Genomic DNA, 26,985 nt, shown 5'->3' with positions numbered 1-26,985 from the left:
TTCCACTCGGCAGACACACGGAGATTGTGGACTGCACAAACTCGGAGAGACCGAGCAAGTAAATGTCTATGAGAGGGAGGGAGGGAGAGAGAAATAGTGCCCGAGCACTTTTAGTGGCAACACCAAAAACCCGACCGTCGCCGGTAACGTGGACGTCGTTGTCGTTGTCGTTGTCGTCGTCGTCGTGGTTGTCGAGCCACTTTTTGGGATCATCTTCAGTTCGATGACGTTAAGGCCTCCGCAAGCTCCCGTCCATCGAAACTCCGAACCCACTCATCATTTAATCCTGTGATTGCTCTAAGGTAGGAACTGTTCACCTAACTACTAAGCACTGCTTCGGCAACTACTATTGTTATGCGTTATGTACAAACTGTTGTAGGAACTGTAGGAGAAGCCATACAAAAGCGAAATGGCGTGTCAGTGTTTGGTTTGAACTTCCGTTGATTGAGTGAATGGAAACTGGTGTGTTTCTGAAGCTTTTTTAAATTCCAAATTGGAGGGTTCAGTTTGATCCTTATTGACGGGAATGAACATAATTGGCCACAAAATTCTTAACGGTCCATCTTTCGATCGCTTCATCTGACTACCATATCCATCGATCGATCGATCGATCGATCTATCTATCTATCCTTGAGATCGTGCTGGTCATCATTCAATAAAATGTTCAATTCAATACACCTGAAAAACCGGTGTGGTTGGTCGTATATGTCATAGGATTGATGATAGTGAATATCATCGAGCAAAGTGGTTAATGAGAGTTGGCGGTAATTCCACTTGTTTTGACTGAGAACGTGTTGCGTCTTTGCTCTTTTGATGAAGCGTCAAAATCGAGCATCAACGTCGAATTGAAGCTCGAAATACCTGTGCCATATTTGATGGTAATTGGGGCTACCTTGAACAATGAAAAAGAACTGGCAGTAAAGAATAAAGCATACTCTTTCTTTTTTTTTCTTCATCTTCTCGTTTGGACAAAGACAAGCTTTTTTATGATGCTTGACCACAATGTGACCAATTGATTGTCAACACAGTATGTTAGGATGTCATTCCTGAATCATTTTTTGACTATTTCTGTTAGATGTTTTCAGTTTGAATTTTGTTTTATTCTTAGCGTCTTGATCAATTCAAGCGTTGACTCTAAATTCAATTATCCCAACCTTCCTATTTAACAGAGATTGTCTTAACAATTTTGTGTTTGACATGAGTGAATGCGATAGATTAAATTTGCCGCGTTTTGATTCGGTGCTCTTGCACTAAGATTTTATTGCAATATGGGCTTGATCCGACTCACACAGAAGCGTTTATCTGGCTGAATCTTTTAATTAATCAATGATCAAATGTCCTCCACGAATCAAATCAAGGACATTCAAAGAGCCGTCCTTGCCAATGCAAACTGAAAATAAAAATGTCATCTCCACGGAGAGCGATAATGAGGAAGTATCATCCATAAAGGCACTCCACCTATTCCACAATTCCAAAACACTCACGAGGTCAACCTAGGGCAACAAGTCACTCACTCATTCTGTACAGAGTGCTCACATTTGTGTATCACCTCCCTCGTAAGCATCGGAGTCATCCTCACTATCCAGGGATTGGATTGACGTACCTTACTTTAGTCGGTTGGTCTCTCGCCGACGTCGGACATGTTACATTCTGGCCATTGTAACGGGCTAGCGACAAATTGCCTTTGAGCATAAACCGTTTTTTTTTCTGAGGTTGAAAACTGCGTATTATCACAGGATACTCGCTACACAAAGGTTGGGTGTCCCTTAATCCGCTTTAATAGCTGAATTGAATGGGAATGACGAACATAGTAGATGAACTTACTATCCTTTGTGTTTTTCTTACCAAGGCCCGGTCACTTTTGACCTGTGGAGCTTGCATGGGTCCTTGGAGAACTCCATTTCAAAGAGAGAGGTATCGTCGTCTGGACAGTTTTGAATTTCCGTAGTGTATGTCAACTGCATTGCGTTATTGAAACCTGAATTGCTGGCAAACGCGGCATTGACAGTTAATCATATTTATTTATCCTTTCATAATGGAAGACTTCTGCAAGAGGGTCAGGACATTGATCCGTTCAAAAATAGTTTTTTGTTCGAGTAAGAGTGGAGACGGACGTACTTACGGTTTGATTAAGTGACTCGATATGGATAGTCCGTTGTCCATTCAATGATGTGTATTTGGCATCCAATAGGACTAGTTTTTTTTGTAGATTGGCTAGGTCTGTCAAGAATATCGGTTTTCAAGTAACGCCCATGATTTCCCTAGCGACGGTGATCAGAAAATCATGATATAGAAAATTATGGAAGGCCCTTTGCCATGCTGATGATCTTACCATCCATCATCTCGGACAGGAGAGGCGAGTGGAAGTAAGAGCCAAATCACTTTTATCTGATGAAAGAGACATTAGTGAATCATTCCAAGGCTCCACGTATGTTAGTAAACCCTCTAGTCCAATATTAAGCTATTTCTAACCGAAATGCCAGTAGGGTCAACAAACTTTGGTCGAGTCAGTTTTGAGCTGAAGATATCAGACGCTGACTTTCTTGAGCGAAGAGTGTTTCACCGCAAATGGGACGTCCAATGCTGTTGACAAAATCAAGTTCTGTAAGTGTGTCAAAGGCACTGTGGGTCTGGTATAATCCAGTCAATGGCCAACCTGAGTCGAGTTCATTGTCCGGTCAGGTTGTGTGAAAGCAGACAGGCCTAAACGAGGAATCCGGTTTTTGCTCATCGCTTGTCGAATGGAAAGAGACCATGCTTGTCTATGCGAAAGCTGGTTTGAGCCCTATCTATAACTGTTGAGTAACTCTGCTTTCTATTCCATTTCAGGAATGACCGAAGATGCCATGCTTGATTGCTAAGAGCACTCGAGGTGCCATTGTTTTATGCCTTCTACTTATCCATGTGGTCCACGTCTTTGGCGAACGGAGTGAAAGTAAGCATTTCTACCTTATGTTAGGACTTTTTTATTATCACAATCTTGGAGTGTAACAATGGGCGTGAGTGAGGCATAAAGGCTAGGTCAGAATTCTACAAAAATAGAATAAGCATGGTATTAGAAAATGATTATACTTATTCATGTGCGACTTTAGTAATTGTTGTTGTTTTTGAAGGAGCTCTTTCAAAGTGTCTCAATAGAGGGTTATGAAACATGTTTTGAGCCTGAAATTCAAAGCTCGACTCTTATCAAATACTTAGGTAATTGATGTTCGTCAGGGCTTATTTTGTTGCACAGATTGTCGAGTTGCAAAAATGGTTGTGGTCGATTTTTTGCGGACTCCTATGAGCTTATTAAATATTGGTGTTCCCCTTGTAGTCGCAATGAAAATTGCCATTCACTCCAATCCAAAACCCTCAGCATTGGAAATGGCTATTGTGAGTTTCCGTTTCAAGCGGTCTCTGTCCTTGTAGTCTGGTAATCCAATCTGATTAAAACAAGTATGGGCAATGGGGAGATGATGATTCTTGTCCTTGAGTTTGGTGATCTTGATTGTCATATCGCCCGTGCCGCCCACAGGGACCCGATCACTGCCCGTGGTGAAGCGCAGAAACTTCTTCTGAAGGTCGTCACTGTAATCCTCAAGGACCTACAAAGAACAGCCTCAATCTGAGAGCAAAGGATACATTCCAAACCCGATGGGCAAGCAACTTACCTCCCAGAAGTAGATGATGGTAGGGTCGTCAACCTTATACCCATCGTAAAACGTGACCTTCTTGAGTTCCGCCATGTCAAAAGTTTGGGATCCACAAACCAGTTGTTCCACTTCCTCTGGTCGTAGCATAATGAGGGCATTGGAGGCGCACACTGAGTGAAACCCCAAGTAGAAAGCCCGGAATCGCTCGCAAATGGTCGAGTTGAGCAGCCATTCAAGGTAGAGTTGAACGAACTCCTTGCGATTGTCATTGGTGACGGTTTCGTCTTGACCCCCAGGGATCAGGTCTTTGGTGAACACCTTGCCGTACTCCTCGACACTCACTGAGAAGGTGAGCATGAGGTCTTCCTCGATGTCGCCCTCGTACTCTAACACATTGGAGAGGCTTTGGGCCACGTCCGGCATGATATCCACCAAGTCAGACACGTTCAGATTAGGAACAATCCCCACAGGGACGGTGTCGTCGGCAGGGACAACCGGAGGGGTCAGAAGTTTCCGGTAGCACATGGGCGGGAAATGAAGGTCCAAGATGATGCTGTTGTAGACAGCCAATCCCATGAGGACTCCAATGAGGTTGTACTCGCGGAGGTTTCCCTCCTTGGAGAGGGAGAACCAATAGCATCTGGAGTGCGGGTAGTACACAAACATGCCATACTCTGGTTCAAAGATGTTTTTGATCAAAAGTTGGAACCATTCTTTGGTTAGGCCACCCATGTCAAGGCCGGGCTCCCCGGCGAACGAGATCTTGAGCTTCTTTTTCAGGTCTTTTTGCTTCTCTGAGATCTCCTTAAGGGAGTCTTCCACCAAATGATCTCGCCGAACAGAGATGTTCAAGAAGAAGATCTCAATGTGAGGCTGCTGGTGACGCGTCATCTTTTGGACCAAGGATCTCCGAGCTGTCAAGATCATTTGCTGCTCACTGTCCTTGGTCAAGATGTGCTGTTTGGCCACGATACTCAAGATAAAGGGGTATTGACAATAGGAGAACTGGTTGGCCCGCTCTGGGTTTTGCCACGTGTAGTACTCTTGCATCAGGTCCATGTGGTCTAGGGACATGTTGTAAAACTCCGCGTAGTCCACTTTAGCGGGAACCTTCAGATTGTTGGAGGCATTGATCAAGGCCAGGACTTTGGTGGCCGTGGGAATCCACCATCGAGATTTGCTTAAAGGAGGCAAGGACTTGTCGGCAGGAGGAAATTGGCGAATGGTCACAAACTGAAGAAGCTCTTGAATGACGGCCTTGAACCGAGGGAAGGGTAAGGTCCGAAACCAGTGGACCAACAGTTGATGGTCACTATTGGGAAGCCGAGTCACTTGTTGCAGAAGATGAGCTAGAATGGTGTAAGTGGACTGGGACACAAAGAGTGGGTTGAGCAGAAGAATAAAAAGGGTCCGGGGCTGGTCTTTGGCAAACAATTGAGTGGTATCATCTAGCAAGCAGCTGACCGTGGACCTGATCAAGGTCTTTTGTACCGACACATTCAAGCTCTTCACCGAGTCAAACACGGAAAACAAAAGGTCTTGATCAAGTTCGGGGTCATCTAGTCGGGCTCCGTCTTGATTGGAGTTCTTCTTGAAGGTGGCACACAGCCTTGCAGGGTTCTTGAATGTCGTCTCAAAGAACTGCTGCACGTCAGCATGGTCTTTGGTCTTCTTGGCATTTAGTACTAGCTCCAAAAACTGGTTCTTGTCCATATCCACGACATCATAAGTTATTTTTGGGTTGGCTTTTATCCCACCACGCATCTGGAAACTAGGAGTGCTGCGGAGCGCCAACTTGTGCCGCGAATCATCAGTCAACCTTGGCAACTTATCCGACTCTTTAGATTGGGACTTCAGCCCAAGGGACCCCAGGGTCAAGCTTGTTAGACTGCTCTTGAGTAAGTTCCCCACAGCACTTGCTTCTGTGGCTTCATCAATGGGTGCCACCTTGGGAAGTCGCGGAGAGGCACTTCGGGCTGTCCTTCGTTTGGCCTCTTTCAATCGGTTCTGGGGGCTGTACCCTGTTCCACAGTACGGACAAGTGCCCCAAGAGTCTCCATGGACCGCCCTCTCCACAATCACTTTGCAGTTCGGGCAAGCAAACTCGGTCCGGGTGGACTGGTGCCGAGGTCTCGAGTTCGAGGCTGGGATATGGCCATTCAGAGCATGAACTGTCACCACTTCGGCCATTTTCGTCCCCAGACCTCCAAGTATTGATTAACCCGAGCTTGGAGACGTCACAAACACAAAAAATTGCTCTTCTCACATACAGGTACACAACCCTTGTTTAAGCCATATGGCTTTCCCCTCTCCCCTTTATTCCACACACCACTGTACCAGGAGACATTACCTCCTCTTGGATCGTTGGGAGAAATCAATGACAAGGAACATTCACCTTTGCGGTCACTTCAAGGCTTCTCGCACGTCTTTCTTTTTCAGGTGGCGTTCTGATCGAAAATCTTCCGTCCTCCCAAGTCCGCGCTGAAGGCCAAGAGGTCCTATTCACTTGCATTGCTAGAAACTCGAATAATGACACTGTGATATGGAAATATGGTGCGGATAAAATCCTCACTGCAGGGAATGTGAGAGTCACGTCAAAGAAAAACGTGGAAATTCTTCATGATGAAGGTACGTCGAGGTATTCAATTAGTTATATATGTAAAGCCAGTTCTCCTTTTTCATAGGGATAGTAAACACCAATCCACGCGCCCAAAGGCAATATGATTCAAAAGATTTAGTTATTTGTACATTGAAATAAATGGCTCTTTATAATTTTCCGAGTGAACTCAAGCATCATTTGGAGAATTAATGAGGTGTAAAGATTGTAATATAGAAAATGCATCATTTAGTCCACAGAGATGACTTCAATAACTGCGAAGTTCATCGTAAACATTCATTTCGGAACTGAGTTAGTTTTTACCCCGCTTATTATTTTACTTATCCGATTTTAAGTTTACTCACTCCGCAATAAGTTCTCAATTGATCGTTAATATATTGTATGTATGTATGTATGTATTTCGGGCTGCTGTGATAGAAATAAGATAAACGTAGGTGTTGTAATCACAACGCCCAGCAACCCGTTAAGCCGATGGCTTGTTTTCAAGGGTTTTTTTAGGATAAATATTGATGGTACTAAAATTGTCAGTGATAAACGAGATGGCAAAAATAAGACAATTTATAAAAGTCTGGAGGTTCTAAAATAATCAAGTTCTTGGAGCCGAATGGGTGAATTGAAAATGGCTGACCTTCCCGACCACTGCGTGTCGTATTTTCCAAAGGTGTCAGGCGGAGTCAAGACATATTGGATTGGCAGGAGTAACAGTTTTTCATTTTGCAAATACTGGGATATGAGGCAGTAATTGATTCCGACAAACGAGAGGCCCACTGTTTTACATTAATTTTTTGGTTGTTAATGATTCGGTCAACAGGGTGAAATAAGGCTACTTTTTTAGGTGGAAGCGTATATGTTCTATCAATCAAGAATCTCACCCCAACGGATAGTGGTCTTTACATGTGTGAGATCAACACCCAGCCTCCTACCAGATCATTCTACAAACTCACAGGTCAGTCAGTACCAGTTCTTCATAAAATTGTTTTTAATACTAATCAATACCGACCATTGCAGTGATTTCTTCCAAATTAACGGCCCCGGATAAGAACCACCAACATGGAGACACATTCAACACCAACACTGAAGACAGCACCACCAACAATTCTACCGTCGACCTTTGGGGTTTCGCCACCCCCAATCCCATCAATCATGACTACACATCCTGCTGCTTGGGAATGGGTGTGTCGGAAAAATGCCTGGGATTCTGCGACATCCGCAACATTCTCGAAGGCAAGGCCGGCCAAAACCCCGCAGAGTGTGAGGAAGAATTCCCGGATATCGTCATGTGCATGGCTGGTAAGTGGAACAAAGACCCTAATGTCTCCATAACATCTTCATAATACGACTTCTCTCCTCTTTTAGATGGTCGGAACCACGTTCCGTGTTGTGAAGAGGCTAGGATTCCCGACATTTGTCAAGACATGTGCTCTGGAGCGTACACCAGACGCTCAGATGCGTTGAAGACCCACTTGGCGTGCTCCCAATACACTGCGCCCACTTTGGCCTGCATTGCCGAGGGAATTAGTGAGTAGTTGATTAATGCTGAGGTTGATGGGAGAGAAGGAGGGAAATGACGATTTCATGCAAATTGTTTCAGGCATTCTACCCGGAAGGCCAGAGGAGCTGGAGGCTGTGGACTTGGGTTCCAACTCGTTCACTCTCAAATGGAGACCGGCAGGATCCTCCGAGATGAGGCAGGATCATTTCAAAATCACTCTGGAAACTTTGGGCAGAATGAAGAAAGACAACTTGAATCGGAAAGCGTCCTCTTTCATTGCCACAGAAACGTTCACGGTAAGCTCCAAGCTCATATGTTAGGGGACAATCAAGGATGTACGCTACAAGTATACTTTGAAGAATAAAAAGGCTGAACTGTCTTGATTGAATAGATAATATTTGATATAGTGATTGAAACTCGCATCAGCAGCACACAAAATGTAATAAATGAAATGTAAAATTTCATGTCAATGCCATGAGCTGACGTACCTGATCTCACTGTCTTTGTTTTGTGGGACGCCATTTACCCTGGATTTTACCATTCTACCTCATACAGCTGAACTTGCATTCTCTTTCAATCATTATTAATGAGGCAGACAGAGGCCCATTTTATCTACCCTTGATAATTTTTCCTCTATTTTTTCAGGTGTCTGGAGAGGTATTTGAGTATCCCCTGACAGGATTGAAGCCATTCACTTTATACAACGCCACCATCACAGCTATTAATAAATTCGGCGAAAGCTTGCCATCATATGACCTTCTCGTGGTGACTCATGTCAAGGGAGACCCCATGTGGACCAAATCCAAAGGACAGGCTCTCCCTGCATTGCCAGACTTCCAAAGCTGTTGCCAAACAAAGAATATTTCCCATGCCAGGTAAAAATAGAAACGGTTCTGTTTCAGGAAGTAATGACAAATTATAATCCAGGAGGCTGAATTTCAGTTGTGCAGATCGATTCTGCAACTTTGAAAAAGTTCAGGAGGCTACAATTCCGGATTTGATGGTGTGCGCTCCTTGGACCGGAAGCATGTTTGATTGTCTATTTGATGGGCAAGATCACACTCAATGTTGTCAGGAAAATGGACTACCAGATGTGTGTTTGGGCTTCTGTTCAGGCACAATCAAATCAGTGGATTTCCGACATTTCAAGTGAGTTTGAAGACCTTTGTAATTGATTTAGAGACAACGTCATCATTCCATATTCCAACGTCATTTAACGCTGGAAAGGCTAGTCCCTTTTTTTAAGTGCTCAAATGCACGAGTTTGACCACATACTGGTCCAAAAAAATATTGGTGTCATTTGCATATTAAGAAAAAGGCAAGATAAGTAGCTGATTAGTAACACAAGGAAATGAACTGGATACGTACTCTTAAGCATTAGTTTTCAGTACAATTATCGAGCGATCAAAAGCGCCCTCTATGATTGTTCATGGCGCCAATGGGCTCTACAAAGATTTTGCTTCATTTCAGGTGTATGGAATACATTGCTGGAATTTCTAAATGTATCATGAAGAAACACGATGTGTTGACCTCAGCTCCATTGGCTTTCCGATTTTCCAACATTGGTACGACCATTGGATTGCTCCATTGGGAGCATCCAAAAGTGAATGGGGACAATGTCAAGTCCTACCTGGTGCATTACCGACAAATGTTGCCCCGAGGCCTGGGTCAAGATATCATCAAAGAGACCAAGCATAACATGTACATCTTTGAGGATCTGATGCCAGACTCATCCTACGAGTCTTATGTAGAGGCTGTCAACCAATACGGGGTTGGAGAGCCCTCTCCGCGAATTGTGTTCCGGACCAAAAGGGAACCGTCCGACGCTCATGAAAGGGCAGCTGATATCTACAAAGCACACTCCCAATGCTGTATTGCCTCTGGATTACGAGAAGAATGTAAGTGTGCTAGAACAACGTTATCCCATAAGAGATCAATTTCACCTCCTTCTAGTTAACTTTCGTGGTCACTTTCGTTAGAAAAAAACTAAGATACTACGAGTTTCTTCCGAACCTACATACATGTATTTATCCAAATGTAAAATCCCATGGTATTTTGGAGCTGTCGCATAAAGGAAAAACACATTTTCTTATTTCACCCCTTTTTGGATACTTGCACTAAATCATCATATCATATGGAATTAACACTCGAGTTTGCATTGTGAACCGGGAACACTACTCAATGAGCATCAAAAGGGGCTATTTAAATCTAATCTAAATCTAAATTTAGGTTAACCCCTTAAAAGTCTGGCTACCATGGTACAATTGAAATGGAAAGGGATTTTTTGCATGAACCCATTTGTTTGAAAAAATATAGATGAATATTTAGAGAACGGTGATTAACGTCATCATTTGGCGTTTAAGGGGAAAATAGTTCAAGATCAAAGTTGTTCTGAAGAGCACGACGGCTCGAAGCTCACTCTGGCATAACATTATCATTATTAGTGTCCCGACTTTCATTCCAAATTGGAATCAATTTTTCATTTGAAATCATGCCTATCTTCTTCCAGGTTTACCTTTGTGCTCGTACAATGTCACCATGAGCGATGTCAAGTCCTTGGGCAAGCTCTGCGTCTCGGAGGTGGCTCGATTGACCCAATGCGCTGCCGGAGGCCGAGATCACATGCCTTGTTGTGCTCGAAGAGGGGTTCCCATCCAATGTCAGCCTTTGTGTCAGGGCATTCAACTGACACCCCATGCCTCTACATTGACGAGTTGCATGGCTTATGCCGGTAACATTTTGACTTGTCTGGAGGAAGGTTCCCTGGACCTTCCCGAGCCCGTTTTCAACCTTCATGCCCTCTTCGTGGGCAATGACAGCGTCTCCTTGGAGTGGGATCATTACAATGAGACCGGGGACATCACTCAGTACGAGGTGTACTACAAGATGTTGCAAAACAACTCCAACAGTCCAAACATCTTCACTGGAAATCAGGTACTGTCCTTCAGTGGTCCAATTCGTCTGTTCCATATGTTTTGATTGAGGTCTTGTTCCGATAGAATGTCAATGTGTCTGGTTTGAGCATCACAATTGACGGTTTGGAAGGGTACTCTAAATACCAGTTCTTCGCTGTTGCTCGCAACCACCTTGGGACGTCCCTCCCTTCGTCTGTGGTAACCTTGAGCACTGGTGCCCCCGACTCAAAGCGGGTCAATGGAGTGCCAACCCCACCCTTCAGTGTGTTGGTAACAGGCAAAGGATCCGATTTTATCTCATTATCGTGGACCACTCCTGCCATTAGTCACCCAATGGATTATCTCCGTTATGTGTATGTAAAAGAGACCTTCCTTGTACGTGGTACAACTTTTCATTAAGATGTTGGTCCATTACAGGGTGCACTATCGGGCTATCACCGAAAACGAAAATGTCACTCATTCCGTTGAGAGTCCCTTCAATGCTATTCGACTGACCTCTTTGGACCCGAACAGTCAGTACATAATCCATTTGACGACGAAAACCATCAATGGCGAAAGCGAACCTTCCGAGACGTTGGTGGTGTGGACCAATCCTATTATTCCAGCTTACGCTGAAGCTCCCACCATTCACCCCAAGGATGGGATCCTGGAGGGCGACTCTGTGGCCGTCTTGTGTATTGCCATGGGTTCACCCAAGCCCAATCTCACCCTTTACATCGCAGGACACCCGATCAGAATGACACAATCCAGACATATGGTCACCACGATTCACAACATCTCAAGGCATATGGGTACGGTCCTCACCAAAGCTGGGCTTCAAATTGAAGAGCGTTTTTTTGGGGGGGGGTTCGATCTAAACCAAGGGCCTTTCACGTTGGGGCACTGAATTGAACACTACGACTAGTCAAAACCAAGTAAAAAGCAAGCGCAAATGCAAATGAACTTTGAAACGGGCCACAAACGTTTATATTAAAAATTCTGAATTATGCATAATAATCATATGAGATTGACTTTCCATTTCAAGTGTACTTAAAGGGGTTAACCTGAATTTAAATAAATTCTTAAATAGCCCCTTTTGAAGCTCATTGAGTAATGTTCCCGGCTCACATTGCAAACTCAAGTGTTAATTACATAAAACATGGGGAAAAATCAGGACTAGAGCACTAAAGACTCACTTCATGGCAATTATTTTGGCAGACCTATGAACAGAATCTCTTTCTCCAGATCGAATTGCTTGTCACGCCGACAACGGATTTGGAACTCCAATGTTGTCTTCCCGTCAAATCTTGATCGAAAGAGGTCCAAATTTCCTCACAACTCCGCCCCATAAAATCACGGCCAAGGAAGGCCAGCCTTTGGTCTTGGATTTCCACATGGACGCCAGTCCATTCCCTGAGATCCGAATTGGCAAGAATGGTTCCAGTGTTCGCACAAGTGACAGGTTCCAGGTCAAACTCACCCAAGATGAAGGGGTACGTAATCTAATCCATGGGACGAGAGATCCATTTGAGGTTCATGTTCTGTCTTCTGATTCTTTATAGGAACAGTACACAGCCACGGCCGTTATCAATATAACAAGTTGCTTGAGTGTTGACTCAGGAGATTATTACATCAAGATTAACAATTCTGTGGGCTCCCTTCTTTACGAATTCACTCTCCAAATCGACCAAAACTTGCCACAGGTACGAATAAGCTTTTTGTTCGTCCCATTCTTAACCCTTCTCACATCAATAAGGGCCCTTATTTGCGACGTCACACGTGACGTAAGTGAAATAAATAGTACCATGGTTTGATTCGTAATTTTAGGCCGAGGACTCTCAATCTTGTTGTGTCCGATTGAATGTTGCCGAGGAATGCAGAGACTTATGCTCTTTGTCCGTGGATCTTGATTTCCTGATCGCCAAACCCCAATGTTTCTCTGAATTCGACAAGCTGATGGAATGTGCCGCAGGTGAGCTTGATTTGAACTTCTCTTTTGCCTACAAAGACTGATCAAAAATATCCTCATTGGAGTGATCAGCTAACAACCAAAGAGTTTTACGAAATAAGAGGGCTGACATTGAAAGATTACCATTCTTTTCGTCTTGATCAAGCTTGAAATATTTCGCATAATTTAGTACAACCGACACTTAATATTGAACCTTAGGTGTGCAATGAGCAAATGCAAGTTAGTCAGATGGCAACCAATCAATTTCCCTCAGCCTTTTTTTGTAGTTAGTTTTCTTTTGAATTTCTAAATTTCTAGCGCCACGCATTGCCCTTTTGGTGTTTACTAGAGCGCCCTGACTGAGCTTTCAAGTGTTTGGGGTCAATAGATTTTTGATTTGGGTTAAGATCACCCAATGAAATTATTAGATTTCAAGAGCATTAAAAAGCCTTCTACATTTAATATATCCTCTTGCAGATGGTTCCGACCATCGTCATTGCTGCAGCATGGCGGGTGTTCCCAAAGGCTGTCTGGATTGGTGCCGAGGGATTCAAGTGGAAGACTCCGAGTTCTGCGCCTTGACTCACGCCCGTGACATCAACTATTGCTTCAAGGAGGGCAAGTACACGTTGCCTGGAGCACCCCGCAATATCGAGGTCACCCCCATCTCAAGTGATAAGGCCAAGGCTAAGTGGGATCCTCCCGCCAAGAATCCCAATGCTGTGGAGCTGTATCGAGTTCTTTACCGGCGCAAAGGAGAAAGGTGATTTTTTTGAGATTTTCAAAAGATGCTTTTTGTTTTTTTAATGATATGCTGGTGGATTTAGATTTGCGGAGAAGATCGACACCCCTGAGACTGAAATCACCTTAACCAATCTACTCCCAGGAGTGCCTTATGAGTTGGTGGTGAAGGCTGGGAACTCCAATGGCACCAGCCAGCTCTCTCCTCCGCTCCAATTTTTCACCGCCAATCAATATGTGGTGGAAACTACTCAAAGTTCGTGATCCATCGAGTCAACCTTTGATGAGACAAACGTTTTCAATGAATAGTGTCTTTGTTCGTTTTAGTTTATTCGCCGATCCCATCTATAATTGGAGTCCTGGTGGCTCTTTGCTTGTTGATTCCGTTGATAATTTTATCGGTGTGGTATTTTAAGACTCACAAGACCGTCTCAAGGTCGTCTTCAAGTGCAGGCAGTTTCGACAATCCGTTCTTTAATCAAGAAATGTACATGAATCAATTGGAGGTAAGTGACAACTCAGGTCAGCAATCTCCTTCAATGACAAGGAGCTCTTTTTACAGATTCAGAGAGATGTATTAGAAAGAGGGGTAAAACGAGGCTGTTTCATTCAAGTGTACTTTCGGTATCAAAAGGGAAAATGCGACTAATTGGGCCTCAAAATTCTTGCTTTTAAAAGTGCCCCGTTGATTGCACAATGTATCATATGGTACTACTTTTAGAAACTATCGACAACACTTCTCATTGAAGGACAGTTCCATTACAAGCAGATTCTGTGTTACTTGGATAAGAAGATTGTTTTGTTTCTATGCCCATAATGTACCCATCAAATCCACAGAACTCAATTTGAAAACTCTCATGTTCTGTTTCAGCCACTCTAGCCATCTCTTTGACTGATTTATGCACTTTGTTCATTCCAGGACGATCAAACCTCGAATCCGGCCCCGACAATGAGTGGCAGTAATGAACCTAAGGCCGCCGATCCTTCCTCTCAGAACCTCGAGGACAACGAGCGCAATCCCACGTTGTACGAGGAGATCAAGCTGGGCAAGAAGGGCGAGGGGTTCAAGAGACTGACATAAACCCGCTATTTCTTAAGTTATATCTGTGATAAAAATAGACAAAAAAAAAAGACTAAAAGGCATTCGAAACACTAACTATCCCCCGAGTGTTTGCTTTCTTGTGTTGGCCTCAACCTTTAACAGACATCAATTGTCCAGTCCTCATGGTCATTAATGCATCAATGAGTAATTCTGTCACAATCCCGGAGGGAAGAATGAATGCTCGGAGCGCTTGGCTTGCACACTAGCATAGCAGAGATAGAGAGAGCTCCGGAGGCTTTGGTCATTCTCGTGGGAGATTTCGCCGCCGCGAATTTGCGCTCGCCTCGCTGGCTTGATCAAGGTGTGACCAGGATTTCTTGTGCCTCAAAGCCCCCCCCCCCATCCCACCTATGCACAGTATTTTTGGCAGGTTGGCCTTTTGGACTCGGGCCAAGATCGTCGGATTCCAGATGGAGAAGCAGTTCTCAATGAGGCCACTAACTTCAACAACGAGGATGGGGGCCAGTTCCTTAAGCCTTAAGCTGAGAGATCCATTCATACACGGGCGTAGCTGTCCGCACCGCCCAGACCCTCTTGATCCCTCTGAGCTGAGACTGTTCCCTGTACGTAGATATGTAGGCGTTTGCAGTCAGTAGTGGCCCAACTCTGACAAACTATGGCTTGAGACCCGAGAGACATACTACTTCCTTTGAGCTCACATTTCGCAAGGGAGAGACCCTGTGCTTAGGACTATGAATCCATGACGATGGTTTGGTGACCAACACTTACACGATGCCAGTGAACTCGACCAGCACCGGGGCCACGTATGGCAAGTCCTCGGATCCGTTGTGTCCCTTGGGGTTCCACCCTCAGATCCGTTGGCCAACCCGGTGCAAACGGTGCTTCAGAGACTACAAGGAGCATTCGGACAGTTTGGACAAGCAGAAGTATGCGGACTGCGACCGAGATGATCCGAACTCGTGGATTGGACGGCGCACGGGCTTCCAGAAAAGTAAATCCTTGGACGTGACCATGGAGAGCAGTCGACGCATGGCTTTGCTGAGCAAGCCCTCGTCGATTGACGAACCCAGCGGGGAAAACGGGAACCGAAGTGATGGACATCCTGAGACAGAGGTTGCTACCAGGAGATCGGACGTTCCCCAACCGGTTCCTAGAAGTCGGTCCGTCCAGCCAGATTCCTTGCCAGAACCCACGGATCCTCGACAGAGGCCTGGACCATCTTCCGACAATCAGACCAGGTACAGTTCGACCCCAAGAGGCTGCGACCATGAGAACGAGATTTCCAAGCTCAAAGCTCGGCTGGATGAGCTCAATAAAGAGAACCAGCGTCTGGTGCAGGCCTATGACGAGGCCTCGGGGCGGAAAGACATGAACTTCGAGGCAGCCAAGGCCAATGAAACCTCCATGGAGCTGCGGAAGGCCAAGGACAAGCTCCGTGAGCACGAGATTGCCGTGTCTGATTTGAGCAAGGAAAAGAAGGGATTGCTCCTTCGGGTGCGAGAATTGGAGAAGGCCGCGAGTAAAGTGACGTCGGTCTCGGAGAGACAAAAGACTATTGTGGAGTTGGAAACAAAGTTAAAGTACATCGAGAACAAGTGCAAGAACCTTGAGCGAGAAAACGACAAACTCACGCATTCTGTTCAGAACCTGGAGGGTGAATTAGAGGAGGTGCAAGACAACTTTCGCGAGGATGAGGCCGACGAGTACCGCAACCTCCGTCGAGAATTGGAGCTCACGGCCAAGAACTGCAGAGTGTTGCATTTTAAGTTGAAGAAGACCGAGAAGAGTCTGCAGGAAGTGACAACGGAGAAAGACGATCTCGAGCTCACCCTCAAGCAGGGTGGGACCGGTGGTTCATCTACTATGGACTACTTAGGCAAAATCAAACGCCTGGAAAAGGAATTGGAACAAAAGTCTCAAATCATTTCAAGGTACGAGTCTCACGTCTGTGATCCCCGAGGAACCCGAAAAATCAGTCCTGGTCTGAGCAAGACATCGTCAGTGGATCGGGGTCTCGAGGAACAACTGCTGAAGGATCTCCAAGATGCCATTGAGCGTGAAAATGATCTCAAGGAACAACTCAACATTGCTGAGGAGGAGAATAATGACATGCGCTTGAAGATGTCCAGATTCGAAGATGAAAACGAGAGCCTTTTGCAACAAGTCAAGAAAATGTCAGTTGCGGGCAAGCCCAAGCGTCGGAGTCCAAGTCCAGCGGCTGCCTCCAAATTTGGTCCCACTGTCAATGCCAGCAACGCCGAGGACGACGTGGCCGAAGTCAAGTTGCAGCTGGAGCTTACCGAGCGCGAGGCAGAGGTTTTGCGTAAGAAGGTGGAGAATCTTTTGAGTGAGAACTTGAAGATCAACAAAGAGTTGAAGACCGCGAAGAGTGATCTGTCCAAGGTGTCCAACGGTGGGGATCTGAAATACAGCAATGCTGGTCAACTTCAAACCGAGCTAACAGAGACGAGAATGAAGTTGGTCCAAAAGGAGAGGCAACTGGAGGTTCTGGAGAGCCAACTCAAATACGGCGGTGGCAAGTCCGTGAAACGATCAGCCTCTGACGAAGCTGCACTCAAGCGCCTGGAAGTGGTGGAAAAGGAGGCTGAGATCCTACGTCAACAAAACTCGGCTCTCATGGCCGAGAAAGGAGCCTCCAGTGCCCGAGGGCCTGATCAAGCCAACAAGATATCTGCTCTGGAGACCCAAAAGAGACAATTGGAGCGGAAGATCGAGGAATTGGAGCAATTGAACAAGAGTTTGCAGAGGGAGGCCAGTGAGAAGACCAACCTGAGTAGAGAAAAATCCCTTGCCACATCAGAGCTGAACAAGGTGAGGGAGCAGCTGGCGACAGAGACTCGAAAAGTCCGGTCCCTTCAACAAGAGAAGGAGGCTGAGACGGCCAAGTTCGAGAAGGTCCAAAGGGATTCAGTTGCATTTCAAAAGGAGAAAAGGTATTTAGAGGAGGAGAAGTCCCGGTTCCAAAGTATGGTGACTCTCTTGGAGTCGGACCAGAAATCATTGAAAGCTGAATATCACCAATTACAACTGGATCATCACAGTTTGAAAGGCAAGAACACAAGCAATCTCCAGCAAACCCAAGAGGGCATGAAGGCATTTAAGGAGCAAATTGATGTGCTCAAAAAAGAACTACTTGATGAGAAGACGAAAAATAAGGAGAACAAGAAACAGATGGATGAGGCTGCCAAGAAGTCCACCAAAGAGGACGTGGAGCGCCTTCAAGATCGGATCAAGGACTTGGAGGAGAAGTGGGCCAAATCCAAGCGAATCAACCAACAACGAAAGGACAAGATTGACGGCTTGGAAAAACAACTTGAAGAGAACAAAAAATGCTTGCCAGGCGATGTCCGAGCTCTGCGAGACAAGCTCCATCAAGCAGAGAAGAAATTGTCGGACCAAGAGAAGAAAATGCAAACAAGCAAGTCGTCCTCGCAAGATGATAGTGACCTGGTTCAAAAGTTCGAACTCATGGAGGAGGCCTACGTGATCGAGAAAGCCAATCTTCAATCCGCTCTGGAGGCCGAGCAAGCTACTCTGGCGCAGATCAAGCAAGACCATGCTGTGGTCCAACAGGAGCTCTCTGCTCTCCGGCACACCTACAACACCAAGGCCGATGATTGGATCAAGGAGAAATTGGATATTCAACGACGAGTGCGAGAGCTCGAAGATTCAATCCGAAGCTCTGCTGGTGGAGGCTGGGATCTGGAGCGAGAACGGTTCAAGCAGATCATTGAGGACCGAGACAATCAGATAACTCAGCTCAAAATTGAAGGAGACGTGGCGAGAAGTCAGTCCTCTTCCTTGAGGAAAGAAGCCGATGACTTGAAGTTCAAGCTCCAGGATTACGAGAAGATGTCAAAGTTCCAGAAGGCTGTCTCATCCGACTCGGATGTTGTCACCGAACTTAAATCTCAGCTTGACAGTGTCAAGAAAGAGTTGACAAAAGAACAGAAAGACAAAAAGGCCGAAGCCAATATGATCAGAATGAAATATGATAGCAAGATTGCACTCCTAAGTGAGGAGATTTCCGTCTTGAAGGCTCAGAGCTCCAAGTACAGAAGGGAGAGGCAGACCTACAAGGAGATGATGGAAGGCCTTCAAAAATCCAAGGCCACCAAGGGCGATACGGAGAGCACAGACCGAGAGAGAGCAGCCGATATGCTCTACAAAATGCATGTCTTAGAAGATGAGCTGTCCGAGGCTAAATTGGAGACATCCAGGGCTAAGGCCGAGACGCTGAGTCAGCAATCTAAGTACGAAGTGGATATGGCCGAGCTCAAGTCTAAGATAAACGAGATGGAGGAGAGTGCTCTGATTGAGAGTGGTCGAGCCCGCATTGCCGGAACTCGAACCAAAATGGAACTGGCCTGGCAGAAGGAGCGTGATGGCCAGAGGAAGCTCATCAACGAGCTAAGCACCATGTCCCGGGATCTCAAGGCCACATTGTTTGAACTTGAAAAGGAGCGTGACCGTGAGCGATTGGAGACAAAGCGGAAATTGGAGACCATGAAGGCCTCTTTTGAAGAAGAGCAAGAGGACACTAGGAAACAGCTCACCGAACTTCAGTACGACCTTCTTGAGCTGAGAGACGCTCACGCTAAGCTCAGAACGACCAATGACAAGCTCAAACGTGATAAAGACCGCTTCGAGAAGGAGAAAGACGAGTTCAAGAGTCTGGTGAGTGTTTCTGGTTGGGATTACCCGTTTATCGCATCAGGGTGACTGATAGATCGCTAACTAACGTCAATTAAAAACAACAACCTCTTTTCAGGTTAAGGAGAAGTCAAGATCTGAGCAGGGCGAGGAAAAGAAGGTGAAGCGTCTTATTGACAGCCTCAAGGAGTTCCTGGAGACCCTGAGAAAGAGCGGCCATTTGGCGGGTGGCTCTGTTGGTCAACTGGCAGGGAAGCTCAAAGTGTCCCTGGAAGAGCTGGAGCAACTGCAGAAAATGAATGAGGAGGAACGGGAACGAAGTACTAGCCGGCGGAATGGTTCTCGGCGGGCCGGATCCCTGGATGGAGATGGGAGTGAGTCTCCAGCCTCACGCTCCAGTCTCAAGCCCACCTCCCAGCGGAGGCAACTCTATCGGAAGACTCTGTCCGTCAGTGATACCATATCCGAGAATGACTCCATGTGGAAGTCCCAGGATTCCACTGGCAGCAGAGAGAGTCTGGGTAGTAATGCCTCCATTCCTCTCCCTGTCCCTGTGCGAACCCGGAGTACCGGTCACGGGTCGGAGTCAGGGTACTCTAGTGATTACAACAACATTCGCCGAATTGAGCGCGACACCTCCGTCGACCGTCTATCCTCCGGTAGCAAGGAGTCCAACCGTTCCACTCAGAGTGAATGGGTGGGACGAGACAAGCGTAAGAAATCCGGGCTTATAGGAAAACTAAAGAAACTTACTCGAGGCCTTAGTGCAGAGCGGAGCCGCGAATTTGGTTCCGGCTCTGACATCAGTTCAGTGTCAGTGGCTTCCAACGCGCCAACGGCGCCCAGGACACCAGGGGGTTCGTCTTCTGGGGCTGCCGCTCAAGGCAATAAAAGTGCAACCTTGCCTCGAAACTCGGGGTCTTCAGCCAACGAACCATTTGATCAATACTTCAAGAAGGCCTCCACGTCAGGTTTAGGGACGCAACGCACTGCTCCAGCCACGCCCAACCGAGAATCGCATTCCAGAGTCAATACTTCATCGTCCTACCGTCGATGAAGAACACCCGCACACAACCCCCACCCCACCTTATGATGCTTGATGTTACGTTACGATTACATGATTTGCTTACACACGTTCCATGTTTACGTCGAACTTTCAATAAATCCGCACCAAATGTAAGAAAGCTCAACGGGTTGCAGTTAGATTTACTCATTCGCGTTTATTTCGAAAAGCCATTTGAGCATTCACGTGCTGGGCCGGAACCACACGCTCGTCCGGATCAGCCTATTCAGTACTACTTCGCACACAGTTCATGAAAATTTGTGGATGGAGATTCTCAATGTCGTAAAGTCCTGCTGCATGGCATGCGAGCACATCATTAGTGAAACAGACGGGCCAAGACGCCGGATACGGCTAACACCACCAGCGGCACCTTCAGACTGTGTCCGGAATTGCACCCATCTTCTTCGCACTGACACACGTACGTGTTGTACTCCTCCAAGACGGTCTTGTAGCAATCTCCTTTCTCGTATTTCTCATAGCCACATGAGCGGATGATCCTGACGTCATCTCGGACTGCAAAGTAGATAGTAGATTGTCCCTCGTTAATAAGAGCAGGTTGCCAAAAACGAACTGACCAAGGGAGCGATAGGACAGGACGAAATTGTTCACTTACCATGTTGGTAGATCTTTCGGCAGAGAGTGTAGTTCTTGCCATCATTGGGGCAATCTTTCAGGAACTCCAAAGTCTTTGGCTTGGGTTTCTCTCCCTCTCGGGCGGGTTCATAGTGGAAGGGATCGTTACATTGGGCATCTACGAAGGAAGTGCACTGGTGGCACTGCAAGCATTCGCCTGAAACAAAAAAAGCAACACAATGAATCCAAGGGGTGTCATTGCCATCGTTGGTGGCGAGACAGAAGTGCTCAATTTCAAAACTAAACTCTTCACAAATGGCCTTGACTAGCTTTTGCAAGTACGTACACTTTGGTCACCAAGTATCGTCTTGATCCAGTTTCCTCCCAATTCCAAGTAACAACAAGACCCGTTTGATCTCTAGCCTCCCCCTTTTCAAGATGTTTGCCCCGTGCTCGTTGTGAGCGATCCTACCAAAGTACAACTTAATCCCCCTAATATATATGGGCCGTACAACAATGATAGTTGTGAAATTTGATTCCCACAATGGTTGTCACCAGGAATTGTTGAAACACTACTACTCTGGTCTACATCTTAGGCAGATTCAAAAGTTCAAGGATGCTTACCGAAGTTAACGAAAGATGCAAGGAAAACCAATGAGATCAGGACCTGAATCTGAGCCATTTTTGCACTCTCCACTTGAATATGGCGAATGGAGAAGGTCTTGATGTCGAAGTGTGTTCTAGTAGGCACGGAGAAGCAAAACTCGTTCTTCTTTTCCAGGCAGGCTTTTCCACTTTCGACCAGATCTCTTTGAGAGAGTAAGAGACTGCGCACAGACCGTTGACATTGGGCTAGTAACAGAAGGGCTGTGCCGTTGGATCTCCCGGTCCGTACCCCTTGATGGCTACAGTGCAGCCTGGCGGCAGAATGCCCCTCTATTCAGAGGCAATACAGACAGCATCATGAACATGAAACCGAGCGGGTACGAGTCCTCCGAGGAAAGCCAAGGGGTCCTCCACGGTCCCCCTCCTTGAAACAGGTCTCGGAGCGAGCCCCAGAGTTCATGGTCCTAAACAAGGCTGAGAGCGACATACACATACGTTTACTCCATCCACAACATGCTATGCTAGTAGAAACTCAGCGATGTGGTACTACTGTGCTACTTGCTGTATGTGCTGGGATGTGCTTGAGGGGCATAGAATACAATAGCCAGAGGACCAAGCATCTCTTGGAAGACCAATGGTAGCTTTGTGTTTGGTTTGAAGAAGAGTCGTTGGTTGTTATTTTGGCAGCCATTCCAGTAAAGCAGTTGTTGATGCGGTATTTTTTTTTTTCCAAAAGTTTTGAATTGTTGAGACAGCCCATTTGTCATTTCTGTGAGAGGATGATGATTAGGAGCAGGAATTTGAGGCGACTAAAAAACATCTAACTAATCGTTTCCTTTGACACCTAACATAACGTACGTTGAATAAGTATGATATTTAGACACGTTTTCGGTCAAGCTTCTGGAACTAATGACTAGCCTAAAACTATTTTTCATCTGTAAAAAATGTTTTGAATGAAATCCTGAGACAATCAGAACAAAGTCGATAAAAGATCGCGTTCTTTTGTCGATCAAGAACAACCTTCAAACGCGAATGCACTGCTTTCAAATTATTTCAAATTTGCAAATGCCAACAATTGCCAACAAAAATGCCAGCAAACGTTGACAAATACATGACATCCTCGGCAAGTTCGTTCAACACTATCTTGTCTTTAAGGATCATAATCTTTATAACAAAATTCATGTCGTAAATGAAGCATATATGTTGACATAATTGGTTTTATTCATAGCCCACAAATGGCTTGTGTGACACATCCCAATAGTGATCTTATTGAATAAATCAAGGTTTTGGGTTTTATTTGAACTTTGTAATATCTCATCCACCAACAAATAACTTGATCTGGAATTCGGTAAATAAATTGACACACGAAACACATATTTGTCAATAAAAAGAACTAAAGTGAAGATTAGTGTTGTCCGGAAGATTCTTCAAGAGTAACAAATTCAAAAAGAACCTCAACAGTAGATTTGCAGATTATCCTGGAATGTGGCCTAAACTGTGACAAATGATGATCTTCTCGACTTATTACGACACACAGCCTATCAAACAGTTCCGTCTTCAGATCTGATCGAAGAATGAACCTGACTCATTGCCGCACTCCGACACATATCTCAAGTGATGTCAAAAAACGACAAGAAATAATAATACAACAAATGAGGAGAAGGAGAGAAATTGGGGCATTGCCAACATTCAATGGAGCAATTTATTCATCTCGGACATGAATTGGGCATAAGCATCGTCTTTCGCGTTATTATTCGGAGGAGCTCGAGGCATCTGTTGGGGAGGCATCGACGATATCATCGGGTCCACCACATCTGAAACGAGACAACGAAAACGAATTTGCAAATTGTCGACCCAAATTTTGACACCTTCCTAAATTACAAGAGGTTAACACAAAGAGATTTGGGGTAGAACACATTGTCAAAAACCACGTTCTGTCCGGGGCTTTGATGAAAGAAAGGGCAAAAAAAAAACTTGCATAAGCATAGTTCAAACAAAATAATGAATTTTAGTCAACTTCAGATGACTGTAATAAACAAGGGAGAGCTCAAATAATACAAAAGAATAGTAGTTATGTACGTGTGCTTGAAGCACTATGTGTTTCTTTTAATTTGCATTTTCAAGAAGGCATTTTCTTCACATTCATCTTCATCTTTCATAATGTCCTAATTGCTTTTGAGATCAAATTCCAGTTCAAGAAGTTGGGACTTTCAGGGAGTTTTGCACAGCAACGTTTTGCTTTCTATTCCCAAAATTTTGCATGAACAGGCTAATTCATTTGTCTTATTGCTTTTTCACCAATCCCACTCAAAAACACAATGTGCAAAAAAAGTGTATAAGGTGGGAAAAACATGTTTTTTTTTTTTAGATATCTTTCTCTTAAAATATCTTTGCAATCTTTACAAGGCAATGAATGTGTCTTTGTGTAATATTTCATGGTTCTTTCACCAACAACCCAAGGAAAAATGGATAGGAAATGCAATAATAAAAATAGAAAAAAAAACAATATTTGGTGACACGTCCACAACTATCTGAGCTAGGACAACAACGTTCTTCGTTGAAGGCACATAATTTGAAGCGTCTTTTTTTTGTTTAATTAGGCAGCTAAGAGTCATCTGTCATCATTATCCTTCATTACAAGGCAAACAAATCTCAACTAGAGCAATCCTAATCACGGAGAAGCTGGCCTCAAAACGAGAATTCTCGAAACGACAGGAAATCTTAAATACGTTGTTCATACATACAGCAGTATACGAGTTGGACTCGAGTAATATTAATGTAAACATATTCGCAAAAAGATCCTGTACGTCGAATGTGTGTTTGCGAGAACAAAATGTCAGGCATGTCAAGCGATCAAGCATTGCGGGTTTCGTAAATGATAATAAAGAGCCGTTTTCATGCTGCCATTTCGTGGATTTGGAACTTCCAATCAGGGGAGACACCGAGTTTTAATGCACTCAACGTAGAAGTGTTTTTGATCGAGTGGATTTGGTGACATCTTGAAATTGAAAGGTCTCCTCGTAAAATGTATGAAAATATCTTCTCATATCCGAGAGGTGTTTCCAAAAGTAAAAAGCATTCGCTTTATAATTTCTTTGATCATTGGTTGGACAACTGAGAAGGAAAAACTAGAATTTTTCAAATTGTAAATTAAATTTGCGACACGGCTGATCAAGATCAAGCTATTTTCATCTTGCCCAAGCGTGTTGACCCCACCCAGGGCCTAGTATAGCCTGATTTTGCTTCCTGAAAAATTTAGATCAAAAAGCTAATGTTGGATATTTAGAGGATAAGCAAACAAACAAATGATGGATAGGCATGTCCAGAGTGGTTTTGGTCTTCGCCGCCTTTGAAAGGTCGACAGAGTGATTAACCTAATCTTGGGGCGGGTGGCGTCAACATGATTGGAAGTGGAAATTGCCTATTCAAGGTCAGCCGTGGCAGAAATTGAATTCAACAAGCTATAACTGCAATCTAGGTATTCATTACCATAAAGTCTGCTTTTTCAATTTTGTACAGTGTAATTCTTCACTATCATTTTGTCTAGTGTTCGATTGTTACGTAGTACGATTACTCATTATCATGTGTGTAGTCTAGGGTGTAGTCCAGTCTGTAGTATTATGTAGCCTATTTATTCACTATTACGTAGTCTAATTGTTCATTTTTTATATTGCATACTTGTCTATATTTATGCAGTCTAATTATTCATTATTATATTGCATAATTATCTATAATTATGTAGTCAAATTATTCACTATTATCCAGTCTCACTATCTACTATTATCCAGCCTCATTATTCAATATTGTTGGTCAAATGGGTTAATATAATGTAGCCTAATTATTCATTTTTTATGAAATCTAACCATCGTCTATTCAGCAGTCTCGTTATTCAATATGATGTAGGCTCATTGTTCATCAACGGGCAATCTAAGAATTAATTAATATTTAATTTAATAATTTATCATTATGCTTTCTAATACATATCCGCAGTGGTAAAAATACCCTTTAAAGTTTTGAGGGAAATTTTCAAACACATATTTGGTTTAGAACCGTATTAGTTGAGCGGTCACTGAAAATTCCACAAAAATCAATGAAGTCTTAAAGAAGCCATTTTTAAACAGTTTTAACAAAGTCTTCAAGAAACGACAAAATCTAGAACATGGTCCGTAAATGTATTCTCTTCAGAATTCAAGTGAATGCGTAACTAAGTGTACACATGATGATTGTAAAACACATTTTCAAAGATTGCAGTTTCAGTGTGTTTTAAGTGACATTATATAACATTTGTAGCTATTGTGAGACTATGCAAGAAAAAGAAAAAAATCTTTCATTTTTTATGAAATTATAAATCGATATTAGGTCTTTGTGAAATTGAATGAACATATAACCTGGGCATTTTGGGGCTAAAAACGAAGAAATTTGGACCACTAAATCCCATGTAACTATTAATTAGCGGTAAAATAAATGATATCATAAATCATGTTCAAGAGCTAACGAAGTGTGCTCTCAACTTCCACTGATTTGAAAAATAAAAAAAAATTAGATTGTTTTTAAGTATGTAAGTTTTTTATGTGGGCTAGAATCTCATAAAGCAATAAGATCAAAGTTGTTCCCTATAACTTTTTGAGGTAGAAAAATGCCAAGATGTGTTTGGGAATTTCCCTGCAAACTTGATAAGGCCTTCTTTGAACACCGTGTAAAGATATAATCAATCATTATGATGTAGTCTAACCATTGCTTGTCATGCGGTCCAATCTTACCTCTTCCCGTGTGCTTCCGTAGTTTGACGTTAGTGGGCACGAATCGGGTGGATATGGATTTCAGATTCCTCATCTGCGGCTTGGCTTCAATGATGCTACTTGTTTTCTGCACGTACGAGGGTCTAATGGGCGCCGGGGCCGAAGGCGGGGCTGTTCGCTGGGCTGTGCCCATATCTGGGAAGGCGTGGCGCATCATGGGCGGGGGCGGACCTGGTGGGAGTTGAACTCCGGGAGGCACAGCGCCCGGAGGGAACAACTCGTTGGGTTTGAAGCTCACACTCTTGGGCTTGTCTTGACGCAGGTGTGAGGTGGGAGGCGGCATCCAATCGGGTTTGGGATGGGAGGGAGGAGGGGGTGGAAACTTGGACCCGCTGCCTTCTTCCGGATTGCTAAGGGAACGGGGATCTCCGCCTCCGCCAGATGACTTGTGGACTTCTTCCAACTGCAAGAAGGGAGATTCAGAGCTAAGGTTAGCTTTTGCACGAAAGAGCTCGTGCCAAAAGGGACGGACAAGCTTTTCCATTTATGGTGGAATCAGTCGAGCATTTGATATGTCGTTGTTTGAATGATAATTTCTAAGGAAGGCGTTTAAAGGTTCTAGCCAAAACTATTTGGCCATTCATGTTCTAATAGCGCACACTCGATAACGTTCAGGTCCCGTTCCTGTTAGAACTTGGATTTGATATTAATTTTTCTAGGATTTTTTCAATTCTTTGTTTTAAGTGGAATATTCTCTGGCTTTTAAAAATATCATGAACATATTATTCCCTTTAAAACAACGAAGTCGAAATGTTTTTCACTAGATTTTTTGAGTGTTTTAGGTGTTTCTTCAAACAAAATTAGGTGATATTTTTTTTTTTTGGGCAGACTTCTTTCCCGCTGCTGGGATTGGAATCCCAGCACTTCAAGACGAGATACT

The 26,985-nt window shown here is 44.4% G+C and overlaps 5 protein-coding genes across 5 annotated transcripts in view; 2 read left to right on the top strand and 3 right to left on the bottom strand.

Annotated features, from left to right (window-relative positions):
- The first annotated feature begins 147 nt into the window (after window positions 1-147).
- LOC131892347 (Ig-like and fibronectin type-III domain-containing protein 2) lies at window positions 148-14,483 on the top strand. Its single transcript, XM_059242160.1, has 20 exons — window positions 148-302; window positions 2,830-2,935; window positions 6,075-6,263; window positions 7,088-7,198; window positions 7,261-7,542; window positions 7,609-7,770; window positions 7,844-8,040; window positions 8,390-8,619; window positions 8,687-8,893; window positions 9,215-9,642; window positions 10,254-10,678; window positions 10,744-11,012; window positions 11,077-11,450; window positions 11,884-12,131; window positions 12,201-12,341; window positions 12,466-12,610; window positions 13,064-13,349; window positions 13,414-13,583; window positions 13,655-13,833; window positions 14,247-14,483. The coding sequence occupies exons 2-20, from the start codon at window positions 2,842-2,844 to the stop codon at window positions 14,406-14,408; spliced, it is 4,299 nt and encodes a 1,432-aa protein (XP_059098143.1). The 5' UTR covers window positions 148-302; window positions 2,830-2,841; the 3' UTR covers window positions 14,409-14,483.
- Window positions 2,955-6,034, bottom strand: LOC131892348 (probable E3 ubiquitin-protein ligase HECTD2). The gene is made up of 2 exons (XM_059242161.1): window positions 3,654-6,034; window positions 2,955-3,587 (listed from the first exon to the last, which is right to left on the bottom strand). Exons 1-2 carry the CDS (start codon window positions 5,823-5,825, stop codon window positions 3,336-3,338), a joined length of 2,424 nt encoding a protein of 807 aa, XP_059098144.1. The 5' UTR covers window positions 5,826-6,034; the 3' UTR covers window positions 2,955-3,335.
- A 401-nt stretch (window positions 14,484-14,884) lies between the features above and the next one.
- On the top strand, window positions 14,885-20,601 carry LOC131892346 (uncharacterized). The gene is made up of 2 exons (XM_059242159.1): window positions 14,885-19,088; window positions 19,183-20,601. Exons 1-2 carry the CDS (start codon window positions 15,162-15,164, stop codon window positions 20,119-20,121), a joined length of 4,866 nt encoding a protein of 1,621 aa, XP_059098142.1. The 5' UTR covers window positions 14,885-15,161; the 3' UTR covers window positions 20,122-20,601.
- On the bottom strand, window positions 20,265-21,629 carry LOC131892351 (protein quiver-like). The gene is made up of 3 exons (XM_059242165.1): window positions 21,325-21,629; window positions 20,741-20,917; window positions 20,265-20,640 (listed from the first exon to the last, which is right to left on the bottom strand). The coding sequence occupies exons 1-3, from the start codon at window positions 21,380-21,382 to the stop codon at window positions 20,444-20,446; spliced, it is 432 nt and encodes a 143-aa protein (XP_059098148.1). The 5' UTR covers window positions 21,383-21,629; the 3' UTR covers window positions 20,265-20,443.
- A 1,330-nt stretch (window positions 21,630-22,959) lies between these two features.
- Window positions 22,960-26,985, bottom strand: part of LOC131892349 (WW domain-binding protein 11-like) — a 6,748-nt gene continuing 2,722 nt past the window's right edge. Inside the window, exons 4-5 of the mRNA XM_059242162.1 lie at window positions 26,067-26,508; window positions 22,960-23,120 (exon numbers count right to left, since the gene is read on the bottom strand). Coding sequence (XP_059098145.1) covers window positions 22,996-23,120; window positions 26,067-26,508 — 567 coding nt within the window. The 3' untranslated portion in view covers window positions 22,960-22,995. The remainder of the gene's footprint in view (window positions 23,121-26,066; window positions 26,509-26,985) is intronic.

This window comes from Tigriopus californicus, chromosome 12 (assembly GCF_007210705.1).
Source record: "Tigriopus californicus strain San Diego chromosome 12, Tcal_SD_v2.1, whole genome shotgun sequence".
NCBI lineage: Eukaryota > Metazoa > Arthropoda > Copepoda > Harpacticoida > Harpacticidae > Tigriopus > Tigriopus californicus.
This window is presented reverse-complemented; position numbering and strand designations above follow the sequence as displayed.

Bases quoted from the DNA above. Each gene is read 5' to 3' on its own strand.
- LOC131892347 (XM_059242160.1), top strand. From the start codon at position 2,842: ATGCCATGCTTGATTGCTAAGAGCACTCGAGGTGCCATTGTTTTATGC. The intron at 8,041-8,389 runs GTAAGCTCCAAG...CTATTTTTTCAG, and splicing joins TTGCCACAGAAACGTTCACG to GTGTCTGGAGAGGTATTTGA. The intron at 12,611-13,063 runs GTGAGCTTGATT...ATCCTCTTGCAG, and splicing joins GCTGATGGAATGTGCCGCAG to ATGGTTCCGACCATCGTCAT.
- LOC131892348 (XM_059242161.1), bottom strand. From the start codon at position 5,825: ATGGCCGAAGTGGTGACAGTTCATGCTCTGAATGGCCATATCCCAGCC. The intron at 3,588-3,653 runs GTAAGTTGCTTG...TGTTCTTTGTAG, and splicing joins CCATCATCTACTTCTGGGAG to GTCCTTGAGGATTACAGTGA.
- LOC131892346 (XM_059242159.1), top strand. From the start codon at position 15,162: ATGCCAGTGAACTCGACCAGCACCGGGGCCACGTATGGCAAGTCCTCG. The intron at 19,089-19,182 runs GTGAGTGTTTCT...ACCTCTTTTCAG, and splicing joins AAGACGAGTTCAAGAGTCTG to GTTAAGGAGAAGTCAAGATC.
- LOC131892351 (XM_059242165.1), bottom strand. From the start codon at position 21,382: ATGGCTCAGATTCAGGTCCTGATCTCATTGGTTTTCCTTGCATCTTTC. The intron at 20,918-21,324 runs GTAAGCATCCTT...TTTTTGTTTCAG, and splicing joins TGCATCTTTCGTTAACTTCG to GCGAATGCTTGCAGTGCCAC. The intron at 20,641-20,740 runs GTAAGTGAACAA...TCTACTTTGCAG, and splicing joins CCGAAAGATCTACCAACATG to TCCGAGATGACGTCAGGATC.